This window comes from Musca domestica, unplaced genomic scaffold (genome assembly GCF_030504385.1).
Source record: "Musca domestica strain aabys unplaced genomic scaffold, Musca_domestica.polishedcontigs.V.1.1 4, whole genome shotgun sequence".
Taxonomy (NCBI): domain Eukaryota; kingdom Metazoa; phylum Arthropoda; class Insecta; order Diptera; family Muscidae; genus Musca; species Musca domestica.
Genome location: NW_026712328.1, coordinates 24,203,464 through 24,222,505, shown reverse-complemented (window position 1 = coordinate 24,222,505; position 19,042 = coordinate 24,203,464). Strand labels below are relative to the sequence as shown.

At 34.5% G+C, this 19,042-nt stretch overlaps 1 protein-coding gene across 1 annotated transcript; it reads left to right on the top strand.

Moving 5' to 3' along the window:
- Nucleotides 1-15,896: 15,896 nt before the first annotated feature.
- On the top strand, nucleotides 15,897-16,908 carry LOC101891827 (uncharacterized). Its single transcript, XM_005186415.3, has 2 exons — nucleotides 15,897-16,203; nucleotides 16,271-16,908. The coding sequence occupies exons 1-2, from the start codon at nucleotides 16,189-16,191 to the stop codon at nucleotides 16,883-16,885; spliced, it is 630 nt and encodes a 209-aa protein (XP_005186472.2). The 5' UTR covers nucleotides 15,897-16,188; the 3' UTR covers nucleotides 16,886-16,908.
- The last annotated feature ends 2,134 nt before the right edge of the window (nucleotides 16,909-19,042 follow it).

Sequence of the window (19,042 nt, the reverse complement as noted above, 5' to 3'; positions counted from 1 at the left end):
ATAATTACTAAGTTTGTTTTAAATATTAAAAATTGTTATTATTTCTGCTATAGAATTTCAAAATTTTTAGTTTTTTACCCAGCCACGCTCTTTGGAATTTGATTGGTCTATGAAGTTTATTACATTCCGAAACAGTGATCCTAGACCCACAATGTAATAGGCCTATCATCATTAATATTAATCCATCCAGATATGTGTGCCCGTTCATTCCATCTTAATTGTAATAATTTTACAGGCCGCAAGTTATGGTCCAAACGACTCGGCGTTGGCTAGATCTAATCCTGTACAGGGTGAGATAAAACAAGTTAAAAAGCAGTAAGATCGACCGGGCCGAAATTTGAATACCCTCCACCATTTGTATCGAATTTGGCAATTTTCAAAAAAAAAAAAAAACCGTTAAAAATTTTGTTAAAATTTTAAAAACACTGAATATAGCTGTTATATTGGGGTCTATATGACGTGGACCTACATAGGCTTTGTTTGTCATAAGCCATTACAATATTTAAATTCGAAACTTGAAATAAACGGTGAATAATGTAGCTAAAATCATGAAAATGCCGTATATAGGGAGGTAGCGTTACATCGGAGCGATACGAAGACCTGGACCTGCATAGACAATTTTCTGTCACAGTTCCCATTACTAACTCTAAATACGTAATTTGAAAAAAGTGACACTAAAATCGTTAAAATACCGAATATTGGGAGGTAGTGCTATATGAAGACGTGGACCTGTACAGACAATTTTCTGTCTTTGGCTAGATAGCGTGATTACAGCAGACAGATAGACAGACACACGTCGCTAAATCGACTTAGAATTTTATGCTGATCAAGAAATTATATATACTTTGTTGGGTCTGACATGAGTATTTCGAGGAGTTACAATCAGAATGACAAAGTTAATAAAAACTGCAAAAACGTCAAACTCCAAAATTTTTACATTTTTTTTTTAATTTTTATTGAATGATGCAAAAAAGGCGGAAATAGCTTAAAATTTTAGCATAAGTTTAGATTTGTTCAAATTGGTCACCTTTGCCATGAATTTTTGCTTTAAACGGCCACTGAAACCGTCACACGCTGCCCGAATGTTGCTCTGCCGTATTTTGCCCCATTCCCGGCGAAGCGCTTGCCACCTCAAGCACACTTTGGTATTTTTAAGTACCAGCCTTGCTTTTCAAAATACTCCAGACTCAATATTCCAACGAATTGGTATCCGGAGATTTTGGTGGTCATAGTGCACTGGAAATGAAGCGAGAAACCTCATTTTGTAACCATTCTTGGTTGGCGCGTGCTGAGTGCGATGGCGGTGAGTCCTGTTGGAATGTCCAAGTTCTGCGGCCAAAATGTTTGAGTGCCCAAGGTTTTAATACACCCTTCAGAATATTTTCGTGATAATATTCGGCATTTATTCTGATGCCAAGGTCGATAAATACGAACGGAGAGCGACCATCGGCTGCTATGGCAGCCCACACCATAACCATGACCGGCGCTTGATTTCTGGTGGCCAACCGAAGGTGCACATTTTCAGCTGACCTCTTTGGCAAATACACACGATCATTTTGTATGTTTACAAACTGCTGGACAACGAATGTTTTCCCATCGGAGAAAACCAAATTCGGTAGTTCACCACTTTCGGCCAAGCGGAGCAACTCTTTAGCTCTTTTGAGTCTATTTTCTTTCTGTTGCGGTGTAAGTTCTTGCACTTTTTGGAATTTCAATGGCTCATTTGCCGAATGGAATATTGCGATATGTTCAGTCACGAGCCATATTTCGTCCACTGTGAACTTTTCGAACTATTTCTGCCAATGTTGCTGTTTTCTTCCGTCCACTTCGTCGAAGTCGGGCTACACTACCTGTATCACGATAACGAGCGATGGTACGAGACACAAAAGATTTATTCATATTTAAATGCTGGAGTGCTTTAACGATATTCACTTGTGGTTTCCAGCCAAAAATAAAGGAATCCAACAATCACGGTTGAATTCCGTCACGGATAACTTTTTTTCTGAAAAATTCTCACCAAAATGCTTTTGTACGCTTGTAAACAATACAATGAGCTGTTATTGTAATAATGTTAGCAGCTGTCGGACGATTGGCTTAAAAATGACAGCAGTCTGAAGTTGGTTGCAGTTTTTTCATCGCACCCTGTATAGGAAAGGTCCTGCAGAGAACTGTACATATAGGCCTGAGTTTTGGTATAGACCCCATTAGGTACTTCCTCTCATGAGAAAAAATTCCTGTACAAAGGCACGACTTCGTATGGCCCCCATATCCCTGTACCTTTCAATAGTCTGTGTTTCGGTATTTTAGGGCATATTCCCTTTATATCTCCTAAGTTAAGTTTGAACATGTGTATATTTTGTCAGTAGGTAAATGGACCATATCGGTCCACGTACCTCCCAATAGTCGGTATTCTGATAACGGAATAGTTTGAGCGTTCATGTTCGAAGTATACAATAGATATGACAGAAAAGTATCTTTATCGGACCGCTTTTTTTTTTTTTGTATACTGGTCACAATAAATACCAATCGGCTGATATTTTTGGGCTATCGCTAAACGCATTCCAAAATCGACTTATTATTCTTCATTACATTACTTCATAAGATATACGAGAAAGATGTTGAGCTGTTACAAACGGAATGACAAAACTCAATAGATTTCATTTTCAGGCGGAGGGTATAAAAATGAAACTATAACGCACAAGCATATTTCAAGAAGCAACACCTCTGTAGCTAATGGTTTTTTAACCAGTTCGTTTTTTTAATGACGGTCCAAATTATGTTCAACTAAAGCCCTTATAAATACAGCAATCTCGAAGGGTTTGAAACAAATTCTAATTCGAGGTGTTCACAGAACATATAGCAGTATTACCTAATATTTTTTTTCAATTTAATTATTTAAAAACATGCGTGGATTTCTAGTAAATATAGTGAATTTTCTATAAAACATATATATAACTTGCGATAACACGATCTTTGTATTTCAATAGGTATTGTGTTTGGTTGCATTTTGCTCTGCTTCTCATCAAGGATACGATTATCCTAGTCAAAACAATACTGCTACTAATGGTGTCTATGGAGCACAGCCATTGGTTTCAAAACATTTCTATCTGCACTCAGCACCCCAGGAGGAGGGTGTAGAAGTTCAGGAACATGACATTGCAGTTGGTACACCACGCAAGAACTACAATGTAGTTTTCGTTAAAGCTCCTGCCGAAAAACAACAGAAGATCAAGGTTCGTGTCACCCCAGCCGTTAATGAAGAGAAGACCGCCGTCTATGTTTTGTCGAAGAAAGCTGATGCTCCCATTGTTGAAACATTTGTTCAAGAACCAGTTACAACAACTAGCAAGCCCGAAGTTGCATTCATCAAATATCGCACCAATGAAGAGGCCGAACACGCCCAACATCATATCCAAGCTGAATACGATCGTCTGGGTGGTACCACCAGTTTCTCGGATGAAGGCATTTCTGCCGTTAAATCTGTTATTGGCATCTTGGATGGCCTTCAACAAGGCGGTGGTTCTTCTGCTTACTTGCCACCCACAAAGAGACATTAAAGCGCACGTTAATATCATTCTCTAATTGTTGTTACATGTTGTTATTAAATGGAAGGTACAATAAAAATAATGTGTATTTCCGAAAAAAAAAACGATGTTAACTGATTTTGACAGGTGAAGAGATCTATAAAAGTATTCATGGGCCATGAAAAGGGGAAATCAAAACCAAATGCGTGGGTAGGTATAGGACAGTAATTATGGATTTAGATATAACTGTGAGTGTGTGGCTTTTAGATAATGAGGTGGGGTTTGAAGTACGTAATCTGCCGCTGAACAAATTTTTTGAAAATTTCGAAATATACTATAACATCGCCTGAAAGTAACATACGGTATATAGATTGAAATTCTACTTGGAACAGAAGATATAGCATCAGAATTTGAGGTAGCTCCAAAAAAATTTGATTGGTATGCACATATCTATTGGTCGATTACAGCTATAGTCTATAAATTTGAAAGGTATAATTGAATTGTACCCAATAAAATAAATGTAGACAAATTATATTGTAATCAGTTCATATTTGGATATAGCTCCCAGATACATTTCAGCTGATTTCACATATTTTATGCTTCAAACAGGATAGGTAAGTCCGATTCCAATAAAATTCGGAATTTTGTACAAAGATGAATATGACAAATTATATTATAATCGGTTGGGATATATATAGCTTCAATATATATTTTCTGCCGATTTGGTATATTTGATTCCCCCAACCAGCATATATATTTCCAATTTCAATGAAATTCGGATTGAGTAACGGTATTTGGTACCACAATATATTTGCCAAATTATATTGAAGTCGGTTCAGATTTGGATATAGCTTCCATACATATTTTTGGCCGATTTCGTGTATTTAATGCACCAAACACGATATGAATCTCCGATCCCAACGTAATTCGGATTGAGTAACGGAATTTGTACCACAATAAATTTGACAATTATTATTGATATCGGTTCAGAGTTGGATATAACTTCGATATATACTTTCGGTCGATTCGACATTTTTGATGTTCCAAACACGAAATGTATTTCCAATTTCAATGATTTTTGGAGTGTGAGGCCGAAATTAACGTAAAAATAAATGCGTCAAATAATATTGAAATCGGTTAAAGTTTCGGTAAAGCTACCATATATATATGCGACCGATAAATATGCGAATTTGATACATTAAACACGCTATGTATCTCCAATTCAAATGAAATTTAGAATGTGTGATGGAATTTTGTCTAAAAAGAAATTATTTCAATTTATATTGATACCGGTTCAGATTCCCAAGATGATATATATCTACGAACCCCTTCTGTTTCCTCATCCACAAAGGGTTACAATTTTCAATACTTTAATCTGTTATAACTTGCGAAACAAGTCGGCGATTCTTTACAACTTGCTGTATCTAAATATTTCTATCAAACACAAATATGAATATAGAATGTATAATTTCGCATTAAATTTTTTGAAAACGTTCGATATTCTTGTAATTTTTCCCATACTAATATTCTGCAGATGAAGTGTGAAAATTAAATACTTCGTTCTACTATATTTCCTAAAAAAATTATCACATATACCATACAAAGTGAAGGAAGTAATCCATATAATGCAAACCTGGCACGTCGCAATATTTATATCTTATTTATTTAGGTCCGATACGAATTGTACAATATTGTCCCACTCCTTCGGAACCTACTACATAGGGGATGAACAGTTTGAATAATCAAAACAGAAGTCAAAATATAATTAAACTAGCTGGCCCGACCGCTTTGCCGGCCCGTACTTTTAGTCTTTAATGCATATTTTTGAGAGCATAGAACATAGATGAATTATGTAACTTCTAAAATTAAAAAGTAATTTCTAAATAGCAATAAACATTCATGTCAAAATTATAATACATAATCACCTACCATCGGTTTTAGACATTTTGAATAGATCAAAGAAAGTAATATTCTTGATTTTTTCATGTTTCTGCCACAATTTGACATTTCGGAGTTTATCTCATACGTCTATATGACATAAACTCCCACATCTTCTTTCCAAACCAATATTCTCTTGGGAGTTTCAAATTCAACAGAATACCAAATTTTCTTTTCCAACCACACATTGGTAGAATACCAAATTTGCTTTTCCGACCACATATTGGTTGGGAAAGTGGACTTGGGGAACACTAATGTGGGAACTGTACTCAAATAAAAGCCTATATGGACAATTATCTGTAAGATGATTCTCTACTCCAGATTAGTCAAAATTCAATTTTTTAGCCAAATGTGGCCAAGACCAAGATGGACCCTACTCCGAAAATAGATGGACCCTACTCCTCTAGAAAAAAATTGCCAAATAAAGGCCTAAGAAATAAAAACAAATGTCATATGATGGTTATACCAAAAACTGATAATTTTTTGCAAGGATGGTTTCTTCTCAAATTACCAATATTTGCCGAAATTAGTTTGACAAATATGTTTAAAATATAACATATACTTGAAACCGGGTTGTAACCTAATCCGGTGTTATGACTCATATCATAGCCTGCAAAAGCGATTTAAGGTATCTTGAAAGCTTAGGAAAAGTTTCTGAAAGGATATAAATATATATATATTTCACCGCACTTTTTTGCCAGATACCATTCCAAAATTGTATGAATTATCAAAATCCGTCAAGCCATTCTTTAGTTATAAGGGTAGTACCTAACACAACTTTCGTTATATTGTGAAAATAATTATTTATTTTGTTTATAAAAAATCGATTTAATTCAATATGATAAGCCAAATTGAAAAAATCGCACATTATATAAAATTGAAAAAAAGAAGAAAAAAAGACAAATTGAAAAAAAAAAAAAATCTTCAACTTGTTCGATGATTTTTTACAGCAAAAGTGTGAAAGTCTTACAAAGTTTGCCAATAGAATGTACTATTATTTTAAAATTCGATTCCATTGATTTTTTCTATCGATTTGAGAATTTTTGCAATGAGATCTCTTTTTTCGCGATTTTGAACCGCGTTAACTTATTCGATATCATATATTCCCTTTCGCCACCACATAACTCAGTACTACTCTTCAGTTAACCCTACTTCAACTTTAGTTCTCATGAAATCGAGACGATTAAATAACTTGGTATTAATATTCGATTTCAAAAATAAAATATAAAAAACACTGCAAATGTACATTCGAAAAAACTAAGTCAAAATGTAAAAAAATCATGCAAAATAAAACATTACGATTGTATATTTCAAAAGTCAAAATGAAAATGTTAATATATCACAAAATGTTAATATATCACTAACACAACTTTCTTTTATATATATAGATAAGCTGACTTTGATAAGCTAAAATTAGTTTTTAGATTTTAAATTTTTTAAAAATAATGAAATAATATTCTCAATATAAAATAATAACTGGCCCGGTCCGCGTTGCCGGCCCGTATTTTTAGTCTTTAATGCATATTTTTTAAAGAATATTACATCACATATCTGATTTATATAAGCGGCACAATTTTTGTTATAAGTAATGACTCCATAGTAATTTCTAAATAGAATTAAATATTTATGGCAAAAATTATAATTGATGTTCACCTACCGTCGGTGTTAGATATTTCAAATAGGCTTATCTTATTTTTCAGCCATAGCCTTTAATTTGAGTGTTAAAACCCTATAAAATATAGAACAACTGTAATAGCCCTATGTGAAAACTCAGCCCAAATTTTGGTATTGTAGAGAGATTACGGACATTTCCATTCAAATGTGCTGTTGTATTTCCAACGTTTAGAACACCGTGTTGCGTGGTATTTAGTTTTGTCCACCTTATAATTAAGGTGCAAGATGGAAATTATTTCTTTTTATACCCTCCACCAAAAAAAGGGTATATTAAGTTCGTCATTCCGTTTGTAACTCATCGAAATAATCATTTTAGACCCAACAAAGTATATATATTCTTGATCAGCGTAAAATTCTAAGACGATTTAGCCCTTTCCGTCGGTCTGTCCGTCTGTTGTAATCACGCTACAGTCTAAACGAATGAAGATAGAAAGCTAAAATTTTGCACAGATCTCTCTTTTGTCTGCAGGCAGGTCAAGTTCGAAGATGGGCTATATCGGTCCACGATATCGTATAGCCCCCATATAACGGTACCCCCGATATTCGGTATTGTGATGATTTTAGCCACATTTTTCAATGGAATTGTCTGAAAATCCACACAAGTAGTTTCTTGTGGGTACTTTATACCTCGGCAGAGAATTATCTATATAGGTCCACAATATCGTATAGCCCCCATATAACGGTACCCCCACGGTATTCGGTATTTTGATGATTTTAGCCACATTTTTCAATGAAATTCCACAAAAGGAGTCCCTTGTGGGCATTTTACCACCTCAACAAGAATTGTCTATTTGTCCACGATATCGTATATCCCCCATATAACTGTACCCCCCGATATTCGGTATTTTGATGATGTTAGCCACATTTTTCAATGGAATTGTCTTAAAATCCACACAAGGAGATCCTTGTGGTTACTTTATATTATTATTTTAAAAGAATTATTAATGAATTTTATTTTTTTTTTTTTTTTTTTGAAAATTTTCTTATTATTGAGTTTGGGGGTATATTTCATATAGACGTACATACATCTCAAATTTACGTTCTCAACCAATATACTCTTGTTACAAATTCAATAGAATACAAAATTTTCTTTTCTTAGTTGGGAAAGTGGACTTGCGGGTACACCAATGTGGGGACTATACTTAAATTGATGTCTATGTGGGCATTTATTTGTAAGATGGTTCTCTACCCTAGGGTAATCTAAATACAATTTTTTAGCCTATTCCGAAAATTTTTCTGCTAAGAGGTTTTCTAACTCTTTAGAAACCAAAATGCCAAATAAGGGCCAATAAAATTGAAAACATTGTCTAAGACCGCGGAAATGGCTTAAATCATATGATGGTTATACCTAAACGTGATCATTTTTTGCAGGGATGGTTTCTTCTCAAATTACAAACAATTGCGAAATTAGTATGAAAACATGGTTAAAATATACTCGAAATCGGGTTGGGAAATTCGGGGATTATGACCCATATCATGACCTGCAAAAGCGGTTTAAGATATCATGAAAGTTTAGGAAGAATTTCTGGAAGGATAGAAATCCTTTTATAACTAACTGCCCAGTTCAGTCCCAAGCATTTTGCCATATGAAAGAAGTAGCTCCACGTTTTGAAATGAGCCCCATAACGCTTTGTCGATCACTTTTGTTTATTTAAATGTGTTCGCATCTTACCGCTGAAGCACTGGAGTTGAAGGATAGAAGCCAATTTTTTTATTCATTCAGAATTCAAAACAATAAAAAGTTTACATTTCAATATAGTATGTCAAATTGCAAAAAATTCACGCCAAAATGATTTTTTCATTCTCATTTTGGTTTCGTATTTTCACGCGTTTTTTGACGAAGATACCATTACGAAATTGTATGAATTGTTAAAATCCGTCAAGACGTTTTTTTAGTTATAAGCGTAGTAACTAACAACTTCATTTTATATGGTGAAATAATTGTTTATATTATTCACAATAAAGATTAATTAAAAGGTGAACACAAATAATAACCAACAAAAGCTGAGAACTCAATATTTAAGGAGTTATGGCAATTTAAAAATATTCAATAATTCATGCCTAAGAATCTGATTAGCGATTTAAAAAAAGTTATTATCATTTAAGTTTGGTGTGACCGCGTTAAATTATATCGACATCATCTATTCAGTTTCGCCACCACATAATTCAGTACCACACTTCAATGTAACCCGCCTGCAGTTTTAGTTTTCAAGAAATTGAGTCAAATAAAGTTAATCAAATTGAAAAGACCGTTCATACATTGTAGGTAAAATATTGACTTTTTTGTTCATAGCTTATTATCTTCTGGAATTATATTATTCGTATAGTTCCACTTATCCAATAAATACAAAGAGACTACAAATCATATTAGAATTAAAAAAAAATACAAATGTACATTTGAAAATAGTAATTCAAAATGAAAAAAAAACATGTAATATAAAACATTGCTATTGTACATTTCAAAAGTCAAAATGAAAATGTTAAAACTTCACATTTTTTCGCGATTTTTTTTTTAGATTTTATCCTTTTCTGCCAAGAGACAATTCCGAATTTGTCTGAATCGTTAATCGACCAGCGGTTCTTGAGTTATAAGCGTAGTAACTAACACAACTTTCTTTTATATATAGATAAATAATTAAATTTTTCATGAAGTTCAGAAAAATATTTTTACACAGTTATCAAATATTGCTTCATTACATTTAAATTCAAAGAGTGTAGTGTGTTGATGCAAGATTCTAGTACATGTTCTATTTAAGTCTCATTATTACTTGGCTTCCCTAACCGAATCCAATCTCCTTGACTGATATTATATTTCACTTTATAATAACAATTTCGAACAATTATATCTCAGTATATGGTGTCAAGAATCCCCAAAAATATGAATGAACTTGTCGTGGTCAATTAAAATTGTATGTGAAGAATTGATGTTGGGCTTCCAAATAACGTATCGTTATTGATAATCGGTTTTCATTGGCCAATATTTTGCAAATTTTGTAGAGCAAACTGAGTCGTCATGCAGTGACATAGATATTTTAGAGGTCCGATCCACAATGATTTACTATGTGGTGGTAATGATAAATGACCGAGTATCTTCTTTAATGAAACGTATATCGAGAAACATGGTATAAATATTCAATTCATTAACAGTTAAGGTATACAACGAACTCAACGCTCATCAGATAAAATACATTTTAGCGAACTTACTTTTTCGTAAATTATTTTCCAGTCAAAAAAGAATATGCGTGCCATCATAGTAAGTCATAAAGGTTTAAAATGAAATAGATTTTTTATTTATTCAAAATTCCCAGGTATTCTGTTTCTTGGCCGTTTGCTCGGCTTCCAACGAAGGGTATGATTATGCCGGTCAGGAGAATGTTCCTACTGTCGATGTTCCGTCGGGAATTACAAAGCGTTTCTTTATACACTCAGCACCTCAAGAGGAGGGAGTAGAAGTCCATGAACATGAAGTTGCTGTTGGTACACCACGCAAGAACCTCAATGTACTTTTTGTCAAAGCTCCAGCTGAGAAACAACAAAAGGTCAAAGTCCGTGTCACTCCCGCTGTGAATGAAGAAAAGACAGCCGTTTATGTTTTGTCCAAGAAAGCTGATGCCCCCATCGTTGAAACACTTGTTCAAGAACCATCCACCACAACCAGCAAACCCGAAGTTGCTTTCATTAAATATCGCACCGACGAAGAAGCTGAACATGCCCAAAAACATATATTGGCTGAATACGATCGTTTGGGTGGAACCACAAGTGTTTCCGACGAAGGTATTGCACTGGTTAAATCTGTAATAGGCCTTTTCGATACATTGCAACAAAGTGGACCAGAACAAGTGGATATTCCAACGACTGGAGAATATTTACCCCCAACAGAACAGCATTAACCCTTAAGAGTTTGATAGTTAAATTATAATTTTTACCCACATATGTTATTATTCATAAATATAGAAAATTGTTTTATTAGTTGTTAATAGTTTTGTTTGCTTTTAAACAATTATTAGACTAAAATGTAGTTAGTAGGATTCAGTTTACATTCACCTAATGTCTCTCTTATTTTCTGAATGCGGACTTCCAAGAAAAAGCAATTACAATATTTTATAATTCCAGAGATTCTAAAACAAAAAAAAAAATCAGAAAAATTAACAAAAACTTTATTTAAAATGATAGTGAGAGTGTGATAAATATAACAAAATGTTGAGGGTTATTTCACGCAAATGTTAACCTTTACTGCCCCTCAAATGGTCCATCCGCATACTACCTCCAAAATTTCGGCCGTTATATTACAAATAAATACTTCAATATTGTCCTCCAGTGCGTGAATTGAAGCGTGCTCATCTGTACAGGGTAAGATAAAAAACTGCAACAAAGTCAAACGCCATAATTTTAATTTTTTTTTTAAATTTTATTGTATGAAAACAAAAAATTCGGAAATAGAATAAAATTTTAGAATAAGTTTAGGTTTGTTCGAATTGGTCACCTTTGGCAAGAATTGTTTAAGGTCTGCGGCTAAAATGTATGCGTGCCTAAAGCTTTAATACACCCTCCAGAATATTTTCGCGTTAATATTCGGCATTTATTCTGATGCCACGGTCGATTAATACGAGCGGAGAGGGACCGAAGGGTTGGAACAATATTGCCCATTTCGTATCTGGCTTAAGTCTGTTATAAATACAGCAACGTTCCGATCTCTGGTTGCGAGAAGTATTTATATAAAACAAGTTTGGAAAGAATCGTTGGCTCATTTCGCATGTTAAGAGTGATATAATTGTTCAAAATGTTGACCCTTTGTACAGGAACGAGAGGACCCATATATCACATATTCTCGCCAGATCTTGTGTATTGTATTGGGATGTGTGAAATTTGGAGGCAATTGGACCATTTTTTTATTTAAAGTTATAATTATTCCAAATTTTGACCATTTGGGGAGGAAGTTCTTGATGTAGTTGGCCGATATTGTCCGGTTTCGCACCTGATCTAGCATTGACAAGAACATTGGGATTTGCAAAGTTTTCACAAAATCGATTGATCCTTTCTCTTTCTATGAGGAAATTTATTTTCTGTGGAACTTTTTTTCTGAAGCGGAGAACCGGTGTTGCCCTCTCCGAACTCGACTTTACTTTTGACAACAATATTATGAAGTGCCAAGCTTGGACCAAATTGGATACTCCCTTCGAAAGCTATGGAGCGCACCAAACAGACAGACGTACGGACGGACAGGGAGAGATAAAATACTTTGACTTTGTTGCAGTTTTTTTTATCTCACTCTGAATTCGGAACATGAGAACATGATGAATAGTCGATTGTCGCTCTCCGCTCGTATTAACCGACCGTGGCATCAGTATATATACCAAATATTATCGCGAAAATATTCTAGAGGGTGTATTAAAGCCTTGCGGACGCATATATTTTGGTCTTAGACCTTGGACCAACATGACTAAGTACCATCGCACTCAGCACGCGCCACCCAAGAATGGTTACAAAATGAAGTTCCTCGCTTCATTTGTAGCGCACAATGGCCACCAAAATCTCCGGATACAATTGGACTATTGTGTCTGGAGTATTTTGGAAAGCAAGGTTGGCACTAAAAAATATAAAGTGTCGATCACCTCAACTAAGCGCTTCGCCGGGAATGGACCAAAATAATGCAGAGCAACATTCATGCAGCATGTGATGGTTTCATTGGCCTTCTGAAGGCCATAACTCGTGCCAAAGGTGACCAATTCGAAGAACTCTAAACCTATTCTACAATTAGATGATATTTCCGAAATTTTTTGCTTTCATTCAATAAAATTTGAAACAAGTTAAAAAGCAGTAAGTTCAGCCGGGCCGAGCTTTGAATACCATCCACCATTTGGAACGAATTTGGAAATTTTTTGGAAATTTTCCAAAAATAAAATCCATAAAAAATTCTGTTAAAATCCTTAAAATACCGAATATAGCCGTTATATTAGTGTCTGTACGACGTGGGCATACATAGGAACTCTTTGTTATAAGCCCTTACCATATTATAAACGGGTATAATGTAGCATCTTCAAAATACCGTATATAGGGGGGCACCGTTACATTCATACGAACTTCAAATACGACATCTCAAACAATTTCGATGAGTATTTTGCCTAAAATCGTCAAAATACCCAGTATAGGAAGGTGCTGATATATGGGACCTTTTCGAAGAACTGGACCTGTATAAACAATTGTGTGTCACAGACTGTAGTTCCCATTACGAACTCTAAAAACGTAAATTGAAACTACTCCGGTGAATAATGACGCTAAAATCATAAAAATACCGAATATTGGGAGGTACCGTTATAAGGGGCTTTAGGAAACGTGGACCGGCATAGACAATTTTCTGTCATAAGCTGTAGTATCCATTACGAACTTCAAATACCAAATTTGAAGCAATTCTGGTGAATAATATCGCTTAATTCATCAAAATACCGAATATCGGGAGGTACCGTTATATTGGGGCTATATGAAAACGTGGACCTCTATGACCCATATACGAACTTAATCTGCTTACTGGCAAAATAAACATGTGTGCAAAATTTTAGCCATCTCTCTCAATCCGTTCGAAAGATAGCGTGATTGCTACTATGGAGGGTATATTAATTTTGTCATTCCGTTTGTAACTCCTCGAAATACTCATGTCAGACCCAACAAAGTATATATATTCTTGATCAGCGTAAAATTCTAAGACGATTTAGCAATGTCCGTCTGTCTGTGTGTCTGTGTGTCTGTCTGTCTGTGTGTCTGTCTGTCTGTTTGTCCGTCTGTCCGTCTGTCTGTCTGTCTGTTGTAATCACGCTATCTTTCGAACAAATTGAGATAGAAGGCTAAAATTTTGCACACATGTATATTTTGCCAGTAGGCAGGTTAAGTTCGTAAATGGGCCATGTAGGTCCAAGAAATCATATAGCCCCCATATAACGGTACCTCCCGATATTGGGTATTTTGATGATTTTTGTGACATTATTCACCGGAATTGTTTCAAATTTGGCATTTGAAGTTCGTAATGGATACTACAGCCTAAGACAGAAAATAATCTATGTAGGTCCACGTCTTCGTATAGCCCCTATATAACGGTCCTCCCCGATATTCGGTATTTTGATGATTTTAGCGACATTGTTTACCGGAATCGTTTCAAATTTGGTATTTGAAGTTCGTAATGGATTCGTAATCCTAAGTCAAAAAATGAGCCATGTAGGTCCACGTCCTCATATAGCCCCCATATAACGGTACCCCCTATATTCGGTATTTTGATGATTTTAGCTACATTATAAACAGATTTTTCTTCAAGTTTCGCATTCAAATATTGTAATAACTTATGACAAAAGTTGCCTATGCAGGCCCACGTCGTCGTATAAGCATTCGGGATTCTTAAGATATTAACAGAATTTTTAACGGATTTTATTTTTTGGAAATTGCCCAATTTGTACCAAATGGTGGAGGGTATTAAAAGTTCGGCCCGGCCGAACTTACAGCTTTTTTACTTGTTTTATCTCACCCTGTATATATATGTTCTAATATATGTATATCAGAATATGATGAATAATAAATCTGGGATATGTGGTACATGTTTCAATTCATATTTCAATCTCATTTTAGAATAGATGCGTCAAAAATGTCAATAGACGTGTTGTTTTAGTGGAGGAGATATAGAAACTCAAATAAGGAAAGCGTCTTGGAATCAACCCAACAGGAAACAGTGCCAACTGGGATGGTCTGGGATGGTGGTGTAAAATTATTAAAAAATTAACAAATAAATATTTTATACCATTGCAAGAATCAGCTTAATATAATATTACTTTCGTAAACTTATTCTGCAATTACAAGTATAAGCTTATAAGTAAGAGTTCAATTTCGAATATTCTATATTTGTTAAATAAACATTTTTCAATATTTTCTCAAGACTTTTTCAAGCTTAAGACTTATGTTCTTAAGCTTATTTTAATATTATTCTCAAGCCATTTTGGTATGTTGGGTGTGTACAGTTTTTGTATGTGTATGTATTGTTTTGAATAATAAACTAAATAATTTTAAAAATTTTCAATTTCTGTTGAAATTTAAATTCATAGTTGCAGCTTTTGTGGAGAATATACGTTGGTATTTTGGGTTGAAAAAAATTGTAATCGTATTTTTGTCTTAAAAAATTGTCTAGAAAATTGTGAGAAAAGTGTTAAAATAAAAACCAACATATTGTTTTTGTTAAATTTGACTCTAGTTTCTGGGTTGTGTTTTTCAAATTTAATCATTCTACCCTACCTAGTAATTTTTACATCATGGATTGAAGGTTGTTCAGCAAACGTGATAGTAAATGGGGATGTTAAGATATCTCTAGTCTGCAAAATTCATATCATTATAATTCATCTGAATACGAAAATGATTTTAAAATTTAAAAATTAGCACCCTTGGTTTGTCTATGAATGTTTTTTGATATTACAATGAACAAAAAAACATCAACATCTCTTCTATAACATCTATATAGCTAAAGAATAAAGTATGACTTAGGTTGAACCAATTTTAAATAAATGCATTTCCAAACCTTAACTTTTAAATGTGATTGAGGCTTTCGGTTTGCAATTGGTTGCGGCAACAATGTATCATTTAATATTCGTGACCGGTCCATCATAGTTATAATTGTTTTTATTGTATCATTTGATATGTGATCACCATATGGATTCTCCATTGTATCTATCGCTTTAAAATAATGATCAACCAATCATTTATTATGGGCAGTAACTAAAATATTAATTATGTCCATATCTAGTATTGGGACACATAATGATGACCGGCAAAACTATTTGAAAGCATTAAGTTATCATAAAACAGCTAATAATTTCTGAGAGGTCTTCCACTCGGCAAGAGCCATGGCACAGCAAATCGATATGCAAAACTAATCATTAAATATATAAATGAATGCTAAGCTATTTAGAGCATATATAAATATTCCAACGAACATCACAAAGAAATATATTCAAATTTTGGCAGCCAACCGGGAGATACTTATTTTAGGAAGTAAAAGATTTAACAAAATTTACATGCAAACATGCGTAGCATTGTAGTAAGTAAACTAATAGTTATATGATTTGTTTTATATCTAATAAAGATCGTTTATGCACTTATCGCAGGTATTCTGTTTTTTGGCTTACGTAGCTGCAGCCCTTCAAGGTTATCACTATGCCGCACCACCCGGAGGACATTATTTGGCAGCAGCAGTTGCTGCAAACTCAATAGGCCTGGATAATACCGTTCAGCATGATGATCAGCAAGCTGTCGTCACAAAACGTTTCTTTATACATTCGGCTCCGGAGGAAGAGGAAACGGAAATCGAGCATCACGATATTGTTGTTGGTGTCCCACGTAAAAATTACAACATTGTATTCGTAAAAGCTCCAGTGGCTAAGAAACAAAAAACCAAAATCCGTCTTACTCCGGCCGTTCAGGAAGATAAAACAGCAATTTATGTTTTGGCCAAACAGTCGGATAAAACTCAAGTTGAAACCTATGTTGAGGAACCCCATACCACTACCTCGAAACCTGAAGTATTTTTCATTAAATACAGGACAAATGAAGAAGCTGAACATGCTCAGCATAGTATTAAGGCAAAATATGAAAGTTTGGGTGGTTCCACCAGTACATTGGACGAGGGCATCTCTCCGGTGTCGTCGGTTATAGGAAGCTTAGATGGCCATAGCACAAATTCTGGGTCTGCAAAATATCTACCACCAGTGAGAAATCATTAAAATAGTCTATATATATTTATAGTTGTTATTGTTACACGTAGTTAATAAATATAAATATTTAAAAGTCAAAAAAAGTATAGATGTGAAAAATCCAATCCATTGGTTCGAGTTTCAATAATCCGATCATAACTTTCACTGGGGTATAATGATTTTATTGATCAATTTGAAAGACTTTTAACCAGTGACAGTTCTAATCAATTCTATTTGGTACAGATTATATGAATCGAAAATAAATAACTAATAAGTAAGCAAAGGCTATAGTCGTGAGGGGCCGACTATGTGATACCCTACAACACTACAATATATTTTAAGCTTCCTTACGTCCAAATCCGTTTTGAAAGATTTCGCTTTTGAAATTTTGTCACGGATCACTGCCCAGATATTAACCTTAGCATATTCACCAGGGATATTTGCCCAATATTTATGCACTCCCTCGTGCTATTAGTTGTTGTGGTCCATTATTATAATCCAATGGTCATCCAAAATGCTAGAATTCTTACCTGTCCCTAACTCTCTGCTCAGGCGTGTCGATTGGCTTCTGATGAGGTAATCGTTTCTGTATAGGTTCATTTGAACCCTAAATATTTTATCATTTCCAAAAGCAAGAGGCCTCTCTGTATCTCTAAATTTAGACTCATCTATATGATTTACTTGTCTACGATGTTTGACTATATTCATCAAGGAAATCAGCATAGGAAGCCAGAAGTTCGCCTTTTGTGTATTTTGAATTCGCCTGTAAATAATGATGGTATTTTTCTACACAAAAGTAGTGGCCCATTCTACCCGCTGTCCTAAACTCAACTCTAACTACCCGCTGTCCTAAACTCTAAATCAGGAACATTTTCTGTTGTTGGTTCATTTCAACCTCTAAATATATGGCGGACATCTTTGAAAACAATAGACCTAGCCCTTCTGAGCCTAACCCTACCTTTGTGAAAAATTTCGGACGATAATTGCAATCTGTATAGAATAACCCCAACCTGTGTTGTAAGGTGAAAAAATATTACAAAATGTACTCTTCAATATTATAAGTCAAAATGAAACCAGTAAGGAAAGCTCAAAAGTCGGGCGGGGCCGACTATATGATACCCTACACCACTATGCATATTTAGTAGAGCTCTCGTAAAAAGGTTTATACAGGGCATTTCAGAGCTCTATGAGATATTTGGTACAAAATCAAAATCTATCTAATTCTATCGTGCATTTTACGAACTATAGCTATCTCTGAACCGGGTTTCTCCAAATTTTACGTATTAGCTTCTAGACTGGTAATTTGGGCTGATATTGACCATTTAGTGCACATTTAACCCCAAATCGGATGAAGATATATATGAGAGCTATATCCAAATCTGAACCTATTTCGATAAAATTTAAAACAGCTATTCCTGTGCTCCATCTTATACTTGGTAAAAAATATCACGGTTGTGGAGTGAATATTACGAATGTATGGGACTAAAACTCTAAATCGGATAAAACATATATATGGTTGCTATATCTATATCTGAACCGATTTTCACTAAATTTGATATACTTGCTTCTAGGCTGAATTTGGTCCGATGTACTAAAATTCAGTCCATTTGGACATATATAGGCCATTTGGTGCACAATTAACCCGAAATCAGATGAAGATATATATGGGAGCTATATCCAAATCTGAACCGATTTCGATAAAATTACAAGCAGCTATTTCTGGGCTGTATATTATATCTGGTACCAAATATCATTCTTGTGGAGTGCATATTACGAATGTGAGAGGCTTAAACACCAAATCGGATGAAAGATATATATGGGAGCTATAGCTATATCTGAACCGATTTTCTCCAAATTTGATATACTTGCTTCTAGGCTCGGTCGAACTCGGTTGGGTGTGCCAAAATTCAGGTAATTTGGACTGATAGTGGACATTTGGTGCACATTTAACCCGAAATCGGATGAAGATATATATGGAAGCTATAGCTGTTTCTGAACCGATTTTCTCCAAATTTTTTGTATTTGCTTTAAGGCTAATCTCGGTCACATGTGCCAAAATTCGGGCCATTTGAGCTGATATTGGCCATTTGGTGGTCAATTAACCCGAAATCGGATGAAGATATATATGGGAGCTATATCCAAATCTGAACCGATTTCGATAAAATTTAAAACAGCTATTTCTGTGCT